This window comes from Zingiber officinale, chromosome 9B, assembly GCF_018446385.1.
Source record: "Zingiber officinale cultivar Zhangliang chromosome 9B, Zo_v1.1, whole genome shotgun sequence".
NCBI lineage: Eukaryota > Viridiplantae > Streptophyta > Magnoliopsida > Zingiberales > Zingiberaceae > Zingiber > Zingiber officinale.
In genome coordinates, this window is record NC_056003.1 from 116,697,032 (window position 1) to 116,716,218 (window position 19,187).

The 19,187-nt window shown below is 37.9% G+C and overlaps 1 protein-coding gene and 1 pseudogene across 1 annotated transcript; both read right to left on the reverse strand.

Annotated features, from left to right (window-relative positions):
* Nucleotides 1-67: 67 nt before the first annotated feature.
* Nucleotides 68-14,500, reverse strand: LOC122023325 (annotated as a pseudogene).
* A 2,034-nt stretch (nt 14,501-16,534) lies between these two features.
* LOC122023641 (microsomal glutathione S-transferase 3-like) lies at nt 16,535-17,380 on the reverse strand. The gene is made up of 3 exons (XM_042581869.1): nt 17,136-17,380; nt 16,877-17,049; nt 16,535-16,793 (listed from the first exon to the last, which is right to left on the reverse strand). The coding sequence occupies exons 1-3, from the start codon at nt 17,322-17,324 to the stop codon at nt 16,715-16,717; spliced, it is 441 nt and encodes a 146-aa protein (XP_042437803.1). The 5' UTR covers nt 17,325-17,380; the 3' UTR covers nt 16,535-16,714.
* Between the last annotated feature and the right edge of the window lie 1,807 nt (nt 17,381-19,187).

Genomic DNA, 19,187 nt, shown 5'->3' on the forward strand with positions numbered 1-19,187 from the left:
GGTGCCTCTACCACCGACCTTGCAGGGGGCGGCGAGCCCGCACGCGTTTGCGGCGTTGCCTCTCCCCTCAGCCTCGGGGACGCGAGCGCTCTCGTGCCGACGCCACCGGCGAGGCCACCAAAGGGCTTCGGACAATCTCTGTGGTCTCATCGCCGTTAGTCCTTCGAGGAAGCACACCATCGATTGCCACTGCGGGCCGCGATGCTCTTTCCACCAGTGGAGGTGGCGGCGCCCCCTCCGTAGGTGAGGAGATCACCGGGCTTTGGATAACATCCGTAGCGTCTCTGTTATTCCCCACTGGAGGACGAGCGCCGGTGACCGGTGCCGCGGGTGTTGCAGCCGGTGGAGGTGGAGGCGCAGTCGGCCCGGCCGGTGGGGCTATAGGAGGACGAGCAAGAGCCTGAGTCGTCGGCTGTGGCGCCGGTGGCTGAGGTTGCGGAGGCTGCACAGGTGCTTCAAACCGCGCCTGTGAGGCGAGCCGGAGCAGCCACGGCCGGCCTGGAGCGGGCTGGTTCGCCATTACTGCAAGAGGAAGGAATTGCCTGAAGAATTTAACCAAGAACAGAGATGGTGGGAAGAGGAGCTTCTTCTCAATGGATATTTATAGGAAAAATTGAACTATCATGAGACGACGACAACAACAACCAAGTCTTTATTTGACAACAACAACTAAATCTTTATCCGAGAGAGGAAAAACAATTTGATTGAGTGAGATCGCAAAGAAAAAAATAACCAAAAAAGAAGGCAAAAGAAAGGCACTGGATACCAGGAATCATTCGTGAAGGACTTAAGGAAGCAAAAAGGGAGAGGCATGAAACCTTAACGCCCGACAAGTTAAAGGAACAAGATTGGTATATCATATTATTTTAGACAAAATTAAAAATAATAAAAGAGAATTAATAATTACAGACAAATGAATTTTTCTCAAATGAACAAAGATAGTAGATAGAATTTTAAATACACAGATGATGAACTCAGAATTCATGTATATCACAATGACTTACAGTGCTTGAAGCCTAACCTTTTCGACTCCGAAACTTCGATAGTCTTGTTTGCCTGTTTCAGGGGAACACAGTAGATTCTTCCAACGGAATCCTGCATACAATTCAATCGTAAACAAACAACAGCTTAGCTACTTGCCCAACTCGTCTAAAAAAGAACTTTAAGAGCTTACTCTTGCAGCTATGCCGAGTTTCTCCGGCTTTTGAACCGCATCCTCAACTTCGTAATTGCATTCTTCATCGAACTCCTCTTTAATAAGTCGTTCGCGTTGATTATCAAGAACCTGATATATAGACCACATAAGCAATGATTTACTCGTCGTGAAGAATCACGGAAAGTGAAGGATGATAAGGATCATACATCTATTGGCATTTTCCCTTGCTCCATCAAAATGAAGAAAGAAATTATGACCTCTTTGACCTGCACACTCAGATTATGAAACGGTGGAGATCTTTCTAAAGCGCAGATGAACTTTATAGTTTTGTGTTTGTTGTCCTGCAACCTACTTCTTGTTGAATCACATCATCACACAAGTGTAGAAGTGTGCCTTTTCCACTGTCAAGTTGTTTGTCGTACATCGATTTGGTGATTAAGTTTTGGTAAGTCGTCAAGTTCTGCTGAAACCTGCATTGTTCCATATGTCGTTTCATAAACCAACTGTCAAAAAGCATCTTTTAATAGATAACCTTTTGATGTTCTTATCAAACATAACTCATCAAGTATAAAGAAAAATAGACATGTGCACTTAAGAGATGAGTACTGATTAGGTTATGACATATGCATTGAAGTTTTCGTAGTTTTGAAAGAAATTCTTGTAAGTTAATAACCACGAAAAGATTGAACACATGAAACCTTCCAGTCGTAAAAGAGAGCTAAAAACAGAAAACTGCAAACCTCAAGCAGGTTTTCCAAAATGAAGTCTGTTTATCGAGAATACTCACGTGAAGTAGATCTTAGCGCAAGCCAATGAGACCAGAGAGGATAGCTATGGCAACCCTGATATCCGCCTTCAGCATTTCAAGAGAGCCAACAAGAGTAACCTGAAAAAATAACTTTTTTATCTTAGATAAAGAGATTAGAAAGGAAATGTGAAACCTATTGAATGAAGGTGTCGAGGAACTTACAAGACCAAGCACAACAGAAATGAGGAACTTAACCCAGTCCATTGGAGTAAAACTTGGGTTCTTCTTTTCAGGCTACAAATAGTTCTAATTGATATATATTAGTCGAATTTGAGAGTTATTTTGAAATTTACCCATTTCCTTCAACTTTAACTCAGATATCTCACCAGAACGAGTTCCATATCAGTCATAGGAATGTTTATGAAATGCTTAATATAGATTCCTCGGTCAGGATTGTTTCCCGTGCTGTCCTATCTGTACAATTAAACAGCAAGAGTATGAAAAATGCAACTGACTTCAGAGAACATCAGAGAAATAAAAAAAAAGAACAAGTGTCTATGCATTCCCACTCATTCCTCTTAAATTACTAACTTGATAAGAAGTTTATAAAAAAACAGAAATAGAGTTGTAAACGGGATGAGCATAGCTGAGCCAAGCTTGTTTGTTTTTCTTATCGAGATTGCTTATTAAAAAGTCTATCAGGCTTGAGATGAGATCAAACACTGAGCTCAACTATGGACATGAGTGTCCAAACTATTGACTTCTTAACTAAGAGAAAAATGTATGGAGTCTGGTATGTCTACCTGTACACAAGGATCATCCTGTCAAAAGCTGGTTCTTGGAGTGTAATTTTGTTCGTCAGGTTTTTCATGCTGCAATAAACTCAAAGTAGGGAACAGATGATAATTTAAGTAGATCAAGTACTATAGATGAACAATTTAGGTTCATAGTCAGAACCTCATTTTCAGATTCTCAATTCGAACACGTTCAACAAATATGTCTTTCTCATCTAAATCGGGGCCGGATCTTCTGGACTCGAAATCCCTGGTCCCCCCCGGACCACACCACTAGTATAAAACTCCCTCACGTGCAAAGCGCGTGCACGTAAGAATGTTCAGGAAGTATGAATGTGTCTTTGCTAGAGATCTAGAACTGATATGACTAAGCTATTATTATGCAAGTCAGTTATTTTGTTTAATCCGCAACTCTGCTGTTTGGTCAGATTTTACAACATTTGAGACCTAAATGTACACAATTATCTAGTCCATCCATACTGAGGCAGATCCTAGGAAAAGATTTGGAGTAGTTACAATCTGATTTACTTAATCCATTTTACTTTGTTGCAAAGGCCCACAATGTGGGTCGTGCCAGGACATGGCCAAAATTGAAAAATAACTGTGTACTTTGGTATGAATTCGCTCCAATTTGTTTCCTTTTATTCCGTCTGTCCATCTCATTTCTAGTGTTTTTTTTGTTTATTCCTCTTCTCCCTCTCTATTTCCTTGTATATCTCTAATTCTCTACTCCATTTTCTATTAACACAGTTTTCCTTTTCTTTCACATCTGTCTTCTTTGTAGTTCATATTGTGTTGGTTTATGAGTTGGCAATTCCTAATTGCTGATCTTCACCAATATGTGCTAGCTTGTGAAACGTAAACTAGCACAACATTTATATGTGTGCTTTGGATTTGCTATAACATGGCAAATTTATTCATGATGACTCTGATTGATATATAATGTAAAGAAAAAACACAATTAACAGAGACATCTTCTAATTTACCACTTTTTTTTCACCCTTTTTAATGTTATGTCCCATTTTTATGCTAAGAATGCCTTTAAAGTTCCCATAATACCACAAAAATGACTGGAAAAACAAAGGCCCGTGTCAAGCTGTTACCTTCTGTTTCATTTTGGCTTCATCATTAGTTTGAGTATTAGCTTTGATGCTGAGTTAATATCCTTTTTGCCTTTTAAACCAACATACCACTACCGATTGGCACTGATTGCGGCAGGTAATGAAAAAGAGCAATTTCAAACTAGTTACTGATGAAGAAATGAAAGTTTCACAATCGGGGCAGTATCTCTTAAACCTTCCGATCAAAGTTGATGAATCAAAGGTTCAAACAATAATTCATTGTCTTTTATTCGCTTGCCTTTCATTTTAGCTTAATTTGACACATTGTTAAAATGTAGCTGGACAACAAACTTTCGCCGATGTATTTTAAGGATCATCCTCATGAGAACCTCCCTAGTTTTTCTGATAAAGTATTATTCAAAACTTTTATCTACAATTTTTTGCTTCTATTACAAAGTTGAGAAATTTTTTAAATTTCCAACTTTTCAGATAAGGTAGTTTTTAAATTTTGATTTTTTTTTCCTTATCTTTTCAATTGAAAATCTTTAATTCTTACAACAACAAATGTTTCTTATTTTTTCTTTCTTTTAATAAACCAGGAACGAGCCTCTAGTAATTTATTTCTACTAAAAAAAAGAATTACAAAAACTCAAAAAGAAGAAATATATTAAAAACATTTCAATAGGTTAGGCACCAAAACCCAAGGGGTCAAAGGAATTACCGAATGGGAAAAACAGTGATTTGCATCATCATTCTCATTTCACTGTCTATGTACAAAAGCTAAGCTGGAGATAATTTCATAGATTTTATCTTTTGAGGTGTCCTTTCTTCCATACAATGAACATTTCCCTTTTTTCTATTAGAGCACATCTTTCATGATTCGATTGGAGGTATTCTTCTCTGCTGCTTTGGAGGTATTCTTCTCTGCTGCTGATATTGTCTTAGACTAATTTTTGAAGATGAGATCCTTCATATTATTCCAAAATCTATCATCAACGACTAGAGAGTTCAATTTCGATTTCTTTCTTGTAATAGAGGGTTGATATTCTGCCTTCAATTTTAATAGTTTTCTCATCTTGACCTTTTTGCTCTTAAAAGTACATTATTTTTCGTCATGGAATGGGAATCGACAAGACAACATATCACTTTTTCATGGAGAAATTGGATGTGCTGGTCGCTCATATTTGGATGGGCTTTCTTAGACTTACAAGGTAAGCAATTTAAGCAAAAAATGTGTCTTCATTCTGGATACTAAAGCTTCTCACACATCATGATGTGTTGAATGACTTCAGACTTCAACAATTACTCTTGAAACAACCAAAATCGGAAGACAAGAAAGAAACCAAGAAAACTGATGAAGTTACTGTTGATTTAGATGGGGACGGATCTTCTGGACCCGAAATCCCTGGTCCCCCCCTGGACCACACCACTGGTATAAAACTCCCTCACGTGCAAAGCGCATGCACGCGCCCCAGCCCCAAAAACCTTTCTCGATCTCCAACGTCGCTCAAGCCGAAAAAAACCCTAGCCTCGTGTTTCCTTCTCCAGCACCGCTTCCGTCTCCCTCATCGCCTGCGACATCCCTCCGAAGCTGTCCCTCTCGACGACCAGCGCCGCCTCCACACAAAAAACCCTAGCCTCGTGTTTCCTTCTCCAGCACTGCTTCCGCAACCGTCTCCCTCATCGCCTGTGACATCCCTCCGAAGCCGGTCCTCTCAACGACCAGCGCCGCCTCCACACAAAAGCCCTAGCCTCTCTCTCGACATCCAGCGCCTCCTCCCTCCCGCTGATTCCCCCGTCACTTGCGGCCTACCTCGTCGCCTGCAGTCTCCCTCCAGCATCGCCGACCTCCAGCGCCTCCCTTGGCCCCTTGCCGCCTCCCTCCAGCATCGCCGATCCAGCGGCCTCCACCCAGCGTCGGGGACCTCCAGCAACCTCCCGTCCTCCACCTCCATCCTTCTCAGAAAAGTAATCGTTTACATATTTTTTTGGTTGAACTATATAGAAAATTCATTCTCAAGTAGTTTTCTCTTAAATCTTAATCCTCGTGATCATTTCATCCACGGATTCATTGCAGAACTTGAAGGTCAAGATCTTTATCAGTTTTTTTTTTTCGTTTTTTGCATCATGGTCTTCTGCCAATTCTGTCCCCACTTTTCCTTTTCCATTTCCAGAATGTGTTTGATCTACTTTTGGATTCTCTACAGTTTGTGTATGACAATCCTGATGTCATATTTCACTAGTCTTGTGATTCACTGGTTTTGATTAAACATTTGGCACCTCCAGCGGCCTCGAATTCCCTCGCTCCCGCGACCTAGAAGGATTCCAGCGGCCTCCATCATTCTCAGAAAGGTAATCGTTTACATATTTTTTTGGTTGAACTATATAGAAAATGTGCCTTGAGCTATGGTCTCTGCATGAGATTGTTGTTTCTTAGTTTTGGCTCAGGGTGATTGAGGTTTTCCAGTGATTAAATCTTTAACATTGTGTCTGATCCCACTGATTGGAATTAAGAACCTTACTTCTAGGCTTCTGGCAGAATGACAGCATTGTTTTTGCATGTGGGCGTGTCATTCTTTTAGTTACATCAAACGTTGTTACACGACTTTCCTTTTCATGTGCTAGTTGCTAGCGTGATTATATTATCTATATTCATTGATGCCCTAGAGTGCATGCCTCTGGACTATTATACTTTTTTAGCTGAACAATAAAATCACCTTCATTCATGTAGAGTATGAAATTTACACTATGAAACTATATGAGTTGTCGCTTTTTTTAGACCAAAATTCGTTGGTTTTTTCAGCCGGCTAAAAGTAATTATCACGGAGGGTGAATCTACGAGTTGTCGTCATTTGAATTTTGAAGAAAATGAAGCTAGTCAGGAATGTGACTTTGATGTTATTAATGAAGGTAATAAGATTCATATTAGGAATGTATGGAGTTTCAATATATCGAATTTTATTGAAAAAATTCATTTTTCTCTGTTTGTTTGATTTTATAGGCTTAAACATTGAAACAGATTTGGATATATCACAAATGGGGTTGGAATTTGATACAGAAGAAGATGCATATCAATTTTATTTGGCATATGCTAAAAAAGTTGGATTTGGCGTAAGGAGAGGTAAAATCCACAATGATAAATCGGGTAAATTACTTGATAGAGTTTTTTATTGTTGTGCCCAAGGCAAAAGAGGAAAAGACAAACGAGATCTTTATGTCAAAGCAAGTCGTGATGAAACTAGATTTGGTTCTGAGGCTAAAATGAAGATTAGCAATCGGAGAAAAAGCAAGTTTACTGTGGTGCAATTTGTTAAAGAGCATAATCATTATTTCTCAAGTCCAAACAAAACTCACATTTATAGAAGTCATAGAAATATATCTTTTTCTGCAGCGAAACAGATTAAGATTGCAAGTGATGTGGGAATCCCCCCAAAAGCATCTCATGATCTTATGGTGAGACAAGTAGGTGGGAGGGAGAATCTAGGATTTATTCCTGAGGATTACAAAAACTACTTGCGATCTAAAAGAATAATAAATATGAGAGTTGGGGATACAAGGGTGTATTGGAGTATTTGCAGAAAATGCAGTTTGATGATCCTAATTTTTTTTTATGCTATTCAAGTTGATGATTTTTTTAGTCTGATGCTAAGATGAGAGCTGATTATGCTAATTTTGGAGATGTTGTTTGCTTTGACACAACCTACAGAAAAAACAATGAAGGTCGGCCAATTGTGTTGTTTGTGGGTGTTAATCATCACAAACAATCGATACTTTTTGGTGTTGCTTTATTATATGATGAAACTAGTTTAACTTTTGAGTGGTTGTTTAATACATTAACTAAAGCTATGGGTGAGAAAAAACCAACTACTATTCTTACAGATCAAGATGCAGCAATGGCAAAGGCATTAGCTTCTAGATAGCTTGAAACACATCATCGTTTGTGCATTTGGCACATTTATCAAAATGCCGCCATACATTTGAGTGGGGTTTTTTCTCAGTTTAGAGACTTTGCTTCGTGTGTATATGATTTTGATGAAGAGGAAGATTTTATTTCAGCATGGAACATGATGTTGGCCAATTATGCACTTGAAGACAATGATTGGTTGAGCCGCATGTATAACATAAAGGAAAAGTGGGCTTTAGTATATGGACGGCAAATGTTTTGTGCAGATATGACTACAACCCAAAGAAGTGAGAGCATGAATAGTATTGTGAAAAAATATATCACTTATAAACATTGTTGGTTAGTCCTAGGAAAATCGTACCAGTTCCACTGTACAAAAATTTGTACAAGTATCGAACTTTTCCTTAAATAACCTATTGTGTTCTTTAGAAGTTAAATTAGGAATCGCAGACGGAACTTAACATCATTGATTCCAAATTTAACTTATCTGTTCTTAATGGTTTAGATTTGAATCGCAAGCGGTTCCGTCTGCGATTCCTAATTTAAGTTAAAATATGTCACTTAAGTTAAATTTGGAATCAATGATGTTAAGTTAAATTTGAACCATAATTTAACTTCAAGAAGCGATACCTAATTTAAAAGAACACAATAGGTTGTTCGTGTTTCTAGAACTAACCAATAGTGTTTATAAGTGACATATTTCGTATTCGTGCTCTCTGGGTTGTAATCTGCTGCGTTGCCGTCAAAACTTTCGCTGTATCGTGCCTCGACGATCGTTGTCTTCAGTCATGCGTCGTGTTCGTGCTGAAATCTTCCTCTTCGTCAAATCATGCTGCTGCAAATCTGTGAGGTCTCTGGGCGAAATGGCGGCTGATGTGCGATGTTGTTCGGGCCGTTGAAGCTAATGCGCTGTCGTCTTGCGTCTGTAAATAGTGGTTGATTTCACCCGTGGCTGATGATGGCGACGCGTATCGATTGTGATGATTTCGTGACGCGCGATGTTTCGGTTGTCAGCAACAATATCTCAATCGTCGTCTTAACATCGAGACAAATATTGGTAATCAGTCATCTTCGTCGACGGATGGCGTAAAATTGGGATCATCATCTCGATACCTCGACTCGTGTTGTTCGGATGCGGTTTGTAATCCTCCCGTCTGCTCTCACCGTGGATCGTGGATTCCATCGCTGCGATCTCGTCGTTGTGAAAGATATGTTCTGACCAAGGTGGTTTGTTGGACTTGTGCTGGTGCGCGCGATGGCTGCTTCGTTGGCCTCGGCAATCTGATTCATCGCGACTGCTGACATGGTTTGTCTTTCTCTGCGCTGTCAAGTGATTGCCGGTTATCGTTGTGGTTTGCTCGCTGCGTGCGCATGAAATGATGCGTCTGTCGGGACCCGTTGTGAATGTCTGTTTCGATGTTGAAATCAGGCAAATGAGAAGATGGTTTTTCGATGAGTGGATATGATCGTCGTTCTGTGTGAATTTTGTGCCGTTAATTGTCAGTCGGCGTTCTTGGTTCGCCCTCGTGACGTGCTTTGGCCGGCTGGGCGGTCTGGCGATGCTGGTGTCGTTCGTGCTCGTGAATGAAGGTGATTTTAATCGGGCGTGCTACGGGGCATCGATGAATGAATAATGTAATCGCGCTGGCGTAAAGGAGTGGGTGTGGCGTTGATGACAAAAATGACGCCCGTAACGATGTTGTCGCGCGGCTAAATATGGTTCTTAATTCGATCGATGGGATCGGACGCGATGTTGATCGCCTCGATCGCTGAAACAACGATCGTGCGAAGACCGGCTGAGCGTTGACCGCGATTGCTACGAAGGATGGGCGTTGGAAATCGGTCGGCGGAGGTGCCGTGTGTAATCAAGGCGATGAATCACTGACTGTCGAGTGTCGTCTGGCAGAAATCAATGAACATCTGAAATGAAATGAAAGGAAAGTGGGACGGTGCATTAAGTGAGCTATGGATGGTGGCGGAGACCGTGATGCGGCGAAAAAGCGATAAAGATCTTGACCAGTGCGATCGTGGATGAAATGATCACGGATGGGTGGAAAACTGCGAGTGAGTTGAAAAAAATGTATGCTACGGAAGGATGGTGGAAGGAGGTCTGGAAGGTCCCCGACAGTTGGATCGGCGATCTTGGAGAAAGCGACGAGGTGGGCCGCGGCGACGGGGAATCGGCGGGGAGGGAGGCTGGATGTCGAGAGAGACTAGGGCTTTGTGTGGGCGGCGGTCGTCGGGCCGGAGAGGATAAGCGATGAGGAGGCTGCGGTCTGGAGAAAAACAAGGGTGTGGAGGCGGCGCTGGTCGTCGATAGGGTCATCAGTTTTCTTGGTTTCTTTCTTGTCTTCCAATTTTGGTTGTTTCAAGAGTAATTGTTGAAGTCTGAAGTCATTCAACACATCATGATGTGTGAGAAGTTTTAGTATCCAGAATGAAGACACATTTTTTGCTTAAATTGCTTACCTTGTAAGTCTAAGAAAGCCCATCCAAATATGAGCGACCAGCACATCCAATTTCTCCATGAAAAAGTAATCTGTTGTCTTGTCGATTCCCATTCCACGACGAAAAATAATGTACTTTTAAGAGCAAAAAGGTCAAGATGAGAAAACTATTAAAATTGAAGACAGAATATCAACCCTCTATTACAAGAAAGAAATCGAAATGGAACTCTCAAGTCGTTGATGATAGATTTTGGAATAATATGAAGGATCTTATCTTCAAAAATTAGTCTAAGACAATATCAGCAGCAGAGAAGAATACCTCCAATCGAATCATGAAAGATGTGCTCTAACAGAAAAAAAAGGGAAATGTTCATTGTGTGGAAGAAAGGACACCTCAAAAGATAAAATTTATGAAATTATCTCCAGCTTAGCTTTTATACATAGACAGTGAAATGAGAATGATGATGCAAATCACTGTTTTTCCCATTCGGTAATTCCTTTGACCCCTTGGGTTTTGGTGCCTAACCTGTCGAAATGTTTTTAATATATTTCTTCTTTTTGAGTTTTTGTAATTCTTTTTTTTAGTAGAAATAAATTATTAGAGGCTCGTTCCTGGTTTATTAAAAGAAAGAAAAAATAAGAAACATTTGTTGTTGTAAGAATTAAAGATTTTCAATTGAAAAGATAAGGAAAAAAAAATCAAAATTTAAAAACTACCTTATCTGAAAAGTTGGAAATTTAAAAAATTTCTCAACTTTGTAACAGAAGCAAAAGATTGTAGATAAAAGTTTTGAATAATACCTTATCAGAAAAACTAGGGAGGTTCTCATGAGGATGATCCTTAAAATACATCGGCGAAAGTTTGTTGTCCAGCTACATTTTAACAATGTGTCAAATTAAGCTAAAATGAAAAGCAAGCGAATAAAAGGCAATGAATTATTGTTTGAACCTTTGATTCATCAACTTTGATCGGAAGGTTTAAGAGATACTGCCCAGATTGTGCAACTTTCATTTCTTCATCAGTAACTAGTTTGAAATTGCTCTTTTTCATTACCTGCAGCAATCAGTGCCAATCGGTAGTGGTATGTAGGTTTAAAAGGCAAAAAGGATATTAACTTAGCATCAAAGCTAATACTCAAACTAATGATGAAGCAAAAATGAAACAGAAGGTAACAGCTTGACACAGGCCTTTGTTTTTCCAGTCATTTTTGTGGTATTATGGGATTTTAAAAGGCATTCATACCATAAAAATGGGTCATAACATTAAAAAGGGTGAAAAAAAAAGTGGTAAATTAGAAGATGTCTCTGTTAATTGTGTTTTTTCTTTACATTATATATATCAATCAGAGTCATCGTGAATAAATTTGGCATGTTATTACAAATCCAAAGCACACAGATAAATGTTGTGCTAGTTTACGTTTCACAAGCTAGCACATGTTGGTGAAGATCAGCAAGTAGGAATTGCCAACTCATAAACCAACACAATATGAACTACAATGAAGACAGATGTGAAAGAAAAGGAAAACTGTGTTAATAGAAAATGGAGTAGAGAATTAGAGATATACAAGGAAATAGAGAGGGAGAAGAGGAATAAACAAAAAAAAACACTGGAAATGAGATGAACAGACAGAATAAAAGGAAACAAATTGAAGCGAATTCATACCAAAGTACATAGTTATTTTTCAATTTTGGCCTTGTCCTGGCACGACCCTCATTGTGGGCCTTTGCAACAAAGTAAAATGGATTAATTAAATCAGATTGTAACTACTCCAAATCTTTTCTTAGGATCTGCCTCAGTATGGATGGACTAGATAATCATGTACATTTAGGTCTCAAATGTTGTAAAATCTGACCAAACAGCAGAGTTGCGGATTAAACAAAATAACTGACTTGCATAATAATAGCTTAGTCATATCAGTTCTAGATCTCTAGCAAAGACACATTCATACTTCCTGAACATTCTTACGTTTTTGAGCTAATAGCCCTGACATCTTGGATTCGTGTAGAGAAAAATCAGATCTTGGATGATGAACATTGTGATTGAGAAAGTAGGTTATTTAAGAGTCAAATAATCAAACAAAGAGGTGCTCACATGCATGTATATGACTTGTAAATATCCTTTAGAATGGATTCATGTACCAAACTCCAACAAGTTATTAAACCGTACTATATTCTTTCAGTAACAAGTTAACTTTCATAGTTTTTCTCCAAGTTGATTGATTTTTATTTTGTTAGCAAAAATATAATAATATGACACAAATGTTAGATGTCAATTGACAAACCTGAAAAAAACATTTCAGGAAATTCAGTTCCAGACCATCTATCTCTTGTGAAGGTAGGTTCTGCTGTTTCAATCTCTGACCACCATGAATAGGGTCAAACAATGAGTAAAGTTGCTGCAGACACAATTGAAATTTGTATGTTAATGAAAATATCCAAATTTTCATTTGCATACACAGAAAAGACAAATTAAAATTAGTACACGAAAGTTACTATATTAGTATAGATTTTGCATTGTTATGAAAATTCAAAATTCATTGCGGAGACATAATTAGGCAAACTTTTAATAAAAAATATTAATGATTTAAATATTCATTGATGTATATTTCTTGCATAAATGTCATAAGGACATGAGAAGGTACCATCAAATCTTCAAACTGTAGAAGATACCATGCACGAATAGTGTACTCAACTCTCTTGCATAGCTTGACAAACTCGGTTTGGTCGGTAGAATGCTCTAGAAAGTAATAAAGGCAAAAGTTTCAAAGCCATCAAGAAATCAGTAAAAGCTGAAGCACATATTACTACAGATTCCAACATCTGCAAAGTAGACTCAGACAGATGAAGAAAGGGACAAGGCACATTCAATTCAACAAACTATTAGTCAAATATAGAAAAAACATAACACAGTTTTTTTAACTTAAATGGGCTATTTAAGCATTAGATTTGGAAAATACTATTCCACTTGATACATCAATTATGATAGTTGGGTTATAATAAATTATCATGTGCCATAAATAAACTAACATCTTTCTTTCTATGATTTCTTTCGTTAAACCTTTTGTAGCGCAGTAGCAATATTTTCACTATGAACTATCTCAATGATAATTTAAACCTATTTTTACTGTGTTCTATGGACACTATATGACCATAATTGAGTAACATAATTAGGTGATACTCCTTTGTCACCAAAAACACAACCACCATATAGATGCCTCAAACGTAATAAACATAGAAAACAAAGAAGACAAAGACACACACACACAAAAAATAAATAAATAAATAAATAAATAAATAATATTTTATATGGTTAAACAAGTTTGCTTAAATCCTGGCTGCATCACAAAAGCTCTTATTGTCTCCAATAAATGCACATCACACCAAACTGCTATTACACAGTTATAAGATAGGAGTTCAAAAATAACACGCAGGATTCCATAAACATCAGATAATTTTAAAATAATTGCAGAGTCAAACGAAAGTTAAAATCAATAATTAGTAAGTTCCAGAGACAAGATCAAGAAACCTAGGTCACATAAAGAAAACGCCAGTTAGGAGCAGCACAATACCATGTTGGATCGAGTGGACACCTGATAGGGTCAACATGACACAATTTCATTTCTGCCGAAGAATTTCATATCAGTTTGAGGGCATTGTCCCCAAACCACAAGTAAGGAAGAGTGTTCTCTTTCACTGAACTCTCTAGATAGCTTAACCCTAAAACTTAGTGCATCAACTGATGTGTCAGCTAGCCCTGATGCAGATAAGCTCAATCCAGAAGTAGAATAGTAAAAGCAAAGAAAATACAACCTGAATTTTTCTCCATGAAGTAACATACAATGATACAAAGTGAAAACAGATCCACTTTGGTCTCATCCTTACGCATCCATTTTTAGTGAATTTGAATTTAGAGGAAACACCAATTTACCCTGATTTCAAATCCGGTTTCTCATCTTCAAATAGCCAACATACAGAAGAAATAAAGAAGCTTTCTTATAAAAACTGGCTAAATACATTATTCTGTACAACTGGACAACAGAGAACGCAGAAACAACAACCCTAAACACAAAAATGAAATGGGGAAAAAAAACTCTGCAAGTTCATCAAAAAAAACCATAGAAAAATGGGAAGCATTCATTACCGATGAGACTGGTCAGCTTCATGATGAGCTTGGGCTTCAACACCGGAATGACGGACTCCCGCTCCAACCTTATCACATCCTTCCCCATTGCCTTCCCCAATAAGAACAGCAAGAGGAACTCGATCCAAAGCAAGCAAAGCACCGTCGTCTACAGATGCGAGGCGAGCATTTCGCACGGAGAGATCGGAATCGAGCAGAGGGAAGGGCGAAAACTTGGAGATTCAACTGGTGGCGAAGCCTCGAAGACGTTGATTCGAGGAGGCGGTTGCTGGGGGACCGGCTTGACGGTGCTTTGTGAAAGGGACTGTTTGTGTTGCATTCTGTACCCGCGTCGTTATTGGATGGTGAGTCGTCGGCGCAACCGTTCAACTCATGTAGTTCGTGCGTAAACAATGGGGTGAGATTTCGAAGTCATGGATTTGGGAGCTTAATGGATATATTATCCGAAGCATTGATAACGGATTGCTGACATTTAAAGTTGACATTTGAAAAAAATAAAAATTATAAAAAAATTTATAATTTAAAATATATATTTAAATTTTTTTATTAAAATTTGTAAAATATTTTTAAATTTTTAGCACATACAATAAACCCATGAATTATACCAAGCCTAATGTCGAATTATTGAGTCATGTCAAACACAGTCCAGTCGAGCTACAACCTGATTGATGTAGGCCAGATCATAAGTAGTCTGGTACAATCTTAAAAAATAAATAAATTAGATAATACTTAATCTCCATAAAATAGACTTACACTTAATTAATATATATAATTAATTATTATTAACAAATTTAACTTTAATTAAATGATCTAATATTTGATTTCATATAAAAAGATTTGGATCAAATGGATGTAGACTCAATAGGTAGATCCAGTAACTCAGTTAATTAACATTAATAGCTTATTAACGAGCAATGAGTTTTATTATGGATAGTCCACATAAATTGGACAAGGTATATAAAGAAAGAGATATGATTCATTTATAACATGCTAAATTGTGCTCTCTTACTCTTGATTCTTCCCTCCCATTGAGAAGGTCCTAAGGTTGTCGGCTCAATCATATGAAAGGCTTCCGCTGTATTAGTAGAATCTTCGATAATAAATAAAGAAGCAATAGTCCTCATGATGGATTCAGATTCTCCAATAGTTACTGTTTCAATTTTCAATATTACTTAGATCTTGTTATAGATACATCCTTTAATTTATTATTGATATATCATAATTTTAATATCATACTATGCTAATGTAAATTGCTAAGGTTAATAGGTTTTTAGAATTTGAGGTGTTCCTACAATATGATTCTCATGGACTTTGAGTATTGTTATTGTAAAAATGATAATTTCAGTTAATCTCATAATGTTGCCACCATGAGTATTATATTGAGCTCAATCGAGCTGTAGTCCCACTAGCAATCACATTAGAAGGTTATGGGAAAACCTCTAGTAACCAAGTGCAAATTCGATGTTTTTGAGTAGGACCGAATTCAATTGCTTTTCCAACTTAACATTTGACAAATCGAGTTTAGATAATCTTGACAATTAGGTTGGTATTTGGTAGCGTTCTTCACGTTTCACCAAACAATTTTTATTTTTTTAGTTTTTCAAAATTTTGGACTGTTGAAGTTTGGAAATTCCTATAGAAGGGACAATCATATTGCTCTCAACTTGGACAAATCAAATAAAAAACAACATCGCCAAAAGACCTATAAATGTAATCCACATTCAAATTTGGGAACATTATAGTTTCATTTGATGTAATGTCGATTTCAAAGAAAATAAGACATAAGAAATGGACAAACGAAGAAAAATCATTCTCCAAATTTAACCGAAATAAATTTGATGCAAAATAAATAATAATCTCTCACATCAATTAAATAATTATTTGAATAAATCTAAAATCCTAAGATGCTAAAATTGGAAGAAAAAAAAACTTAACAGAGAAAAATCTTCTAAGCCTCTAAAAAAAAACCCATTTGTGAGATTTCCGAATCCACAAAACCTTTAAAAAAGAGTCAATGTTGACTTTTGACAAATTGACTTTAGATAATATTGATGATCTAGACTAGTAGCCAATGTTCTTCACATTTGACCAATGAAATTTCAAAATTTTATGCTGTTCCAACTCAAAATTATTTGATATTTTGTCTCTAACTCACCGGAGGCGCGAGGAATGTATGCGAATGAAATATTTAGTAATTGGAAGAATAAAAAGGATTGAACAGAGGAACTTCCAAATGTAATTCTATGAATACAATTAAAAATTTAATCAAGCACAACATAAATCTTAAAATTACAAATCAAGGACTAAAAATTACTTTCTAAATACTATGAGTTTAACTTCTCAAGAATGATAGTACAATCTAAAACATCCGTGCATATAAATTCATACTTAGAAACAGAAAGAAAGATGATATCATTATTTAGTTCAATAGAACTATCGTGTGTTATCGAATTTGGATCGGATTCATCGGCTGAGGACGAGTCTAACTCCGACCACCGTAGTCAGAATCATGAGCCCCAATAGAGCCATGAAGGCGAACCGCCTGCAGTAAACAAGAAGCATCACAATCCGTCCTAGTAAACATGGGGGGACGGGGAACAGAGGGAAAAGACAGAGGATGAGTACCCGACGGTGAGGCGGTTGTCCGGCACGCCGGTGGCGTAGCCTTTGAAGTAGTAGTAGCGGCCGACGGTGTACACGACGCCCAGCGCAGCTGCTCCGACGGGGCAGTAGAGGCCGGAGAGGAGCAGCGTCACCACGAACGCCGGCATCATCTCCAGCGAGTTCTGGTGGCCTCTCTGCGATTCCGGTTCCGGCGAAATGGCATGAGATTGAGACGGCGCGAGTTCTTCCGGGATAATTAGAGCGGGAAGAGGCCACTCACCTGGATGCAGTTGAAGAGCTTGGCGTCCTTGTTCTCCGACTCCAGCGCGTACATCGTCGGAAAGTCGACGTTGTACCTCTCGCGGGCGAGCAGGACCTGGATGGACATCCAGAAGTTGAAGAAGATGTAGGCGGCGAGGACGAGGACGACGTAGCCGTAGTCGCCGGAGAGCTCGAAGGTCATCGCCATGGCTACCTGCTTGATCCTTCGCCTTTTGCCTTTGCTTTGGGGAGGGAGGAGTGGCCGATCTGCTCGAATTAATGCTCCTCCATGATTCCCGGGGGTGGAGGAGGAATGCCGTGTTCTCGCCGGCGTTGACCATCTGGAAGGCCGCCGACTTGGTTCCGCATAGCGTTGACTGGACGAGAAAAGAAATTTTTTTGGTATACTTGCTGGGGAAGAACCATCTAGAAGCTTCTAGAGGGAATGATTACGGGTGTAAATTTTATAATATCCTGTATTTTTCTGAGAAAATTTCAATATTTGACTACCTAATTTTCATAATTTTAAAAACACTTATTATATTCCCGTTATATTTATCTAACGGTATAATTTCAATATTATCCATTTGATATTTTCTAACCACGGAATTCTTAACCATCCCTTTGGCCTTATTAGTGGGTATCAGCATCTTAATCTTATAACAAGCTTTGTAAGTTTAAAAATTCTTACTCTCAATTTACTATTATTTGAGTGTATAGATATAGTTAAAAGATTTTTATGAATTGACTTTAATTCGAATCATGTTAAAAGACTTTTATGAATTGACTTTAATGAGAAGTGATTAGAGATTTTACTAGATCAATCATCCCGTTTCAGATAAATTGAGAATAGTAAATTTTAAAAAAATTATTAATTTTTTATGAAAAAAATCTGTTAATATTAATTTACATATATTTATATATTTATATTGTACATATAACACGGGTACAAATAGACATTTAAAAAATAATAATAATTCTAATGTAGTATAATGATATTATAGTAAAATTTAGATATCTATGATGAGTGGGAGACACTCTTGTCCACAAAAATTATTATGTACCAACAATGGCGGAGTCAGCCCGAGTGATCTACCCAGGCTGATCGTGGGTGGTGGGCGACAAGCGATAATGTCGATGTCATCCCCCGGGTTACTTCCTTTTGCTCTCTTGTTTTTTTTTGGAATCTCCGACATTAAATCACATTAAATCTATAGTAAATATGCTATCAGCCCTCGGGCTGTAGCCGGGGTGGCGTTGAACTTGGCTCCGCCCTTGTGTACCAGGCGATGAACCACTTGTAATTACGGTTTGATCGTAATCGTGATCGTGATCCGACTGTAATTAATTGAAATTCTTTCTTGAATTCATTGTCCTCCCCAGGTTATAATTTGAGTAAAGACGGGTGGCCGGAGAACTGCCGGAGGCTTCTGACCACCCGTCCCGTCCCAAACTATAATTTAAAGGGAATAATAAATCTAAGAAAAAATCATAATCAATTATACCCGGATCACTGATACGATTCAACTATAATTATAAATAGTCCTTATCTCCTAATCCACTTGTTTATAGATCAAGAAATTGAATCCTTTCGGGATGATCTAATGGCTAACATATGAGATGTTCGCCATCAAAAAATCTGGGGGCATATTCATCTTTTGCAAAAAAAATAAAAAAATAAAAAATCGAGTGCACCTTTTCTTTCCTAACCCAACAAATGGCTCCTCTTCCTTCTCAAAGTTAGCACCCAGTAAGAGGGAGTCGGCTTTTACCAGCATAATTCCTCTAATGCTTAAATAAGAACATCATCCAATGCGTCTATAAGAGCATTTAAGATTAGATTTGAGATTTATAGAAAGATTTTTTAATTGCCCTAAAACTTATTGAGAGAGACAGAATAAATACGTGATGGAGTGAAAAAGATTATTAGAAAAAAATCATCGTATCTTTTATCTCCTCTACTGAAATAATAAGAGCAGATCATCTGATCCGTAATTTACGGATCAGGAATGATCCATTATATGAGGATCCTTGATTTAGATAGACCCCATCTATTTAAAAATGAGGTCCA

Coding starts and splice junctions, on each gene's coding strand:
- LOC122023641 (XM_042581869.1), bottom strand. CDS start 17,324: ATGGCGATGACCTTCGAGCTCTCCGGCGACTACGGCTACGTCGTCCTC. Junction 17,050..17,135: donor AGCTCTTCAACTGCATCCAG/GTGAGTGGCCTC, acceptor CCGGAATCGCAG/AGAGGCCACCAGAACTCGCT. Junction 16,794..16,876: donor GACAACCGCCTCACCGTCGG/GTACTCATCCTC, acceptor TGTTTACTGCAG/GCGGTTCGCCTTCATGGCTC.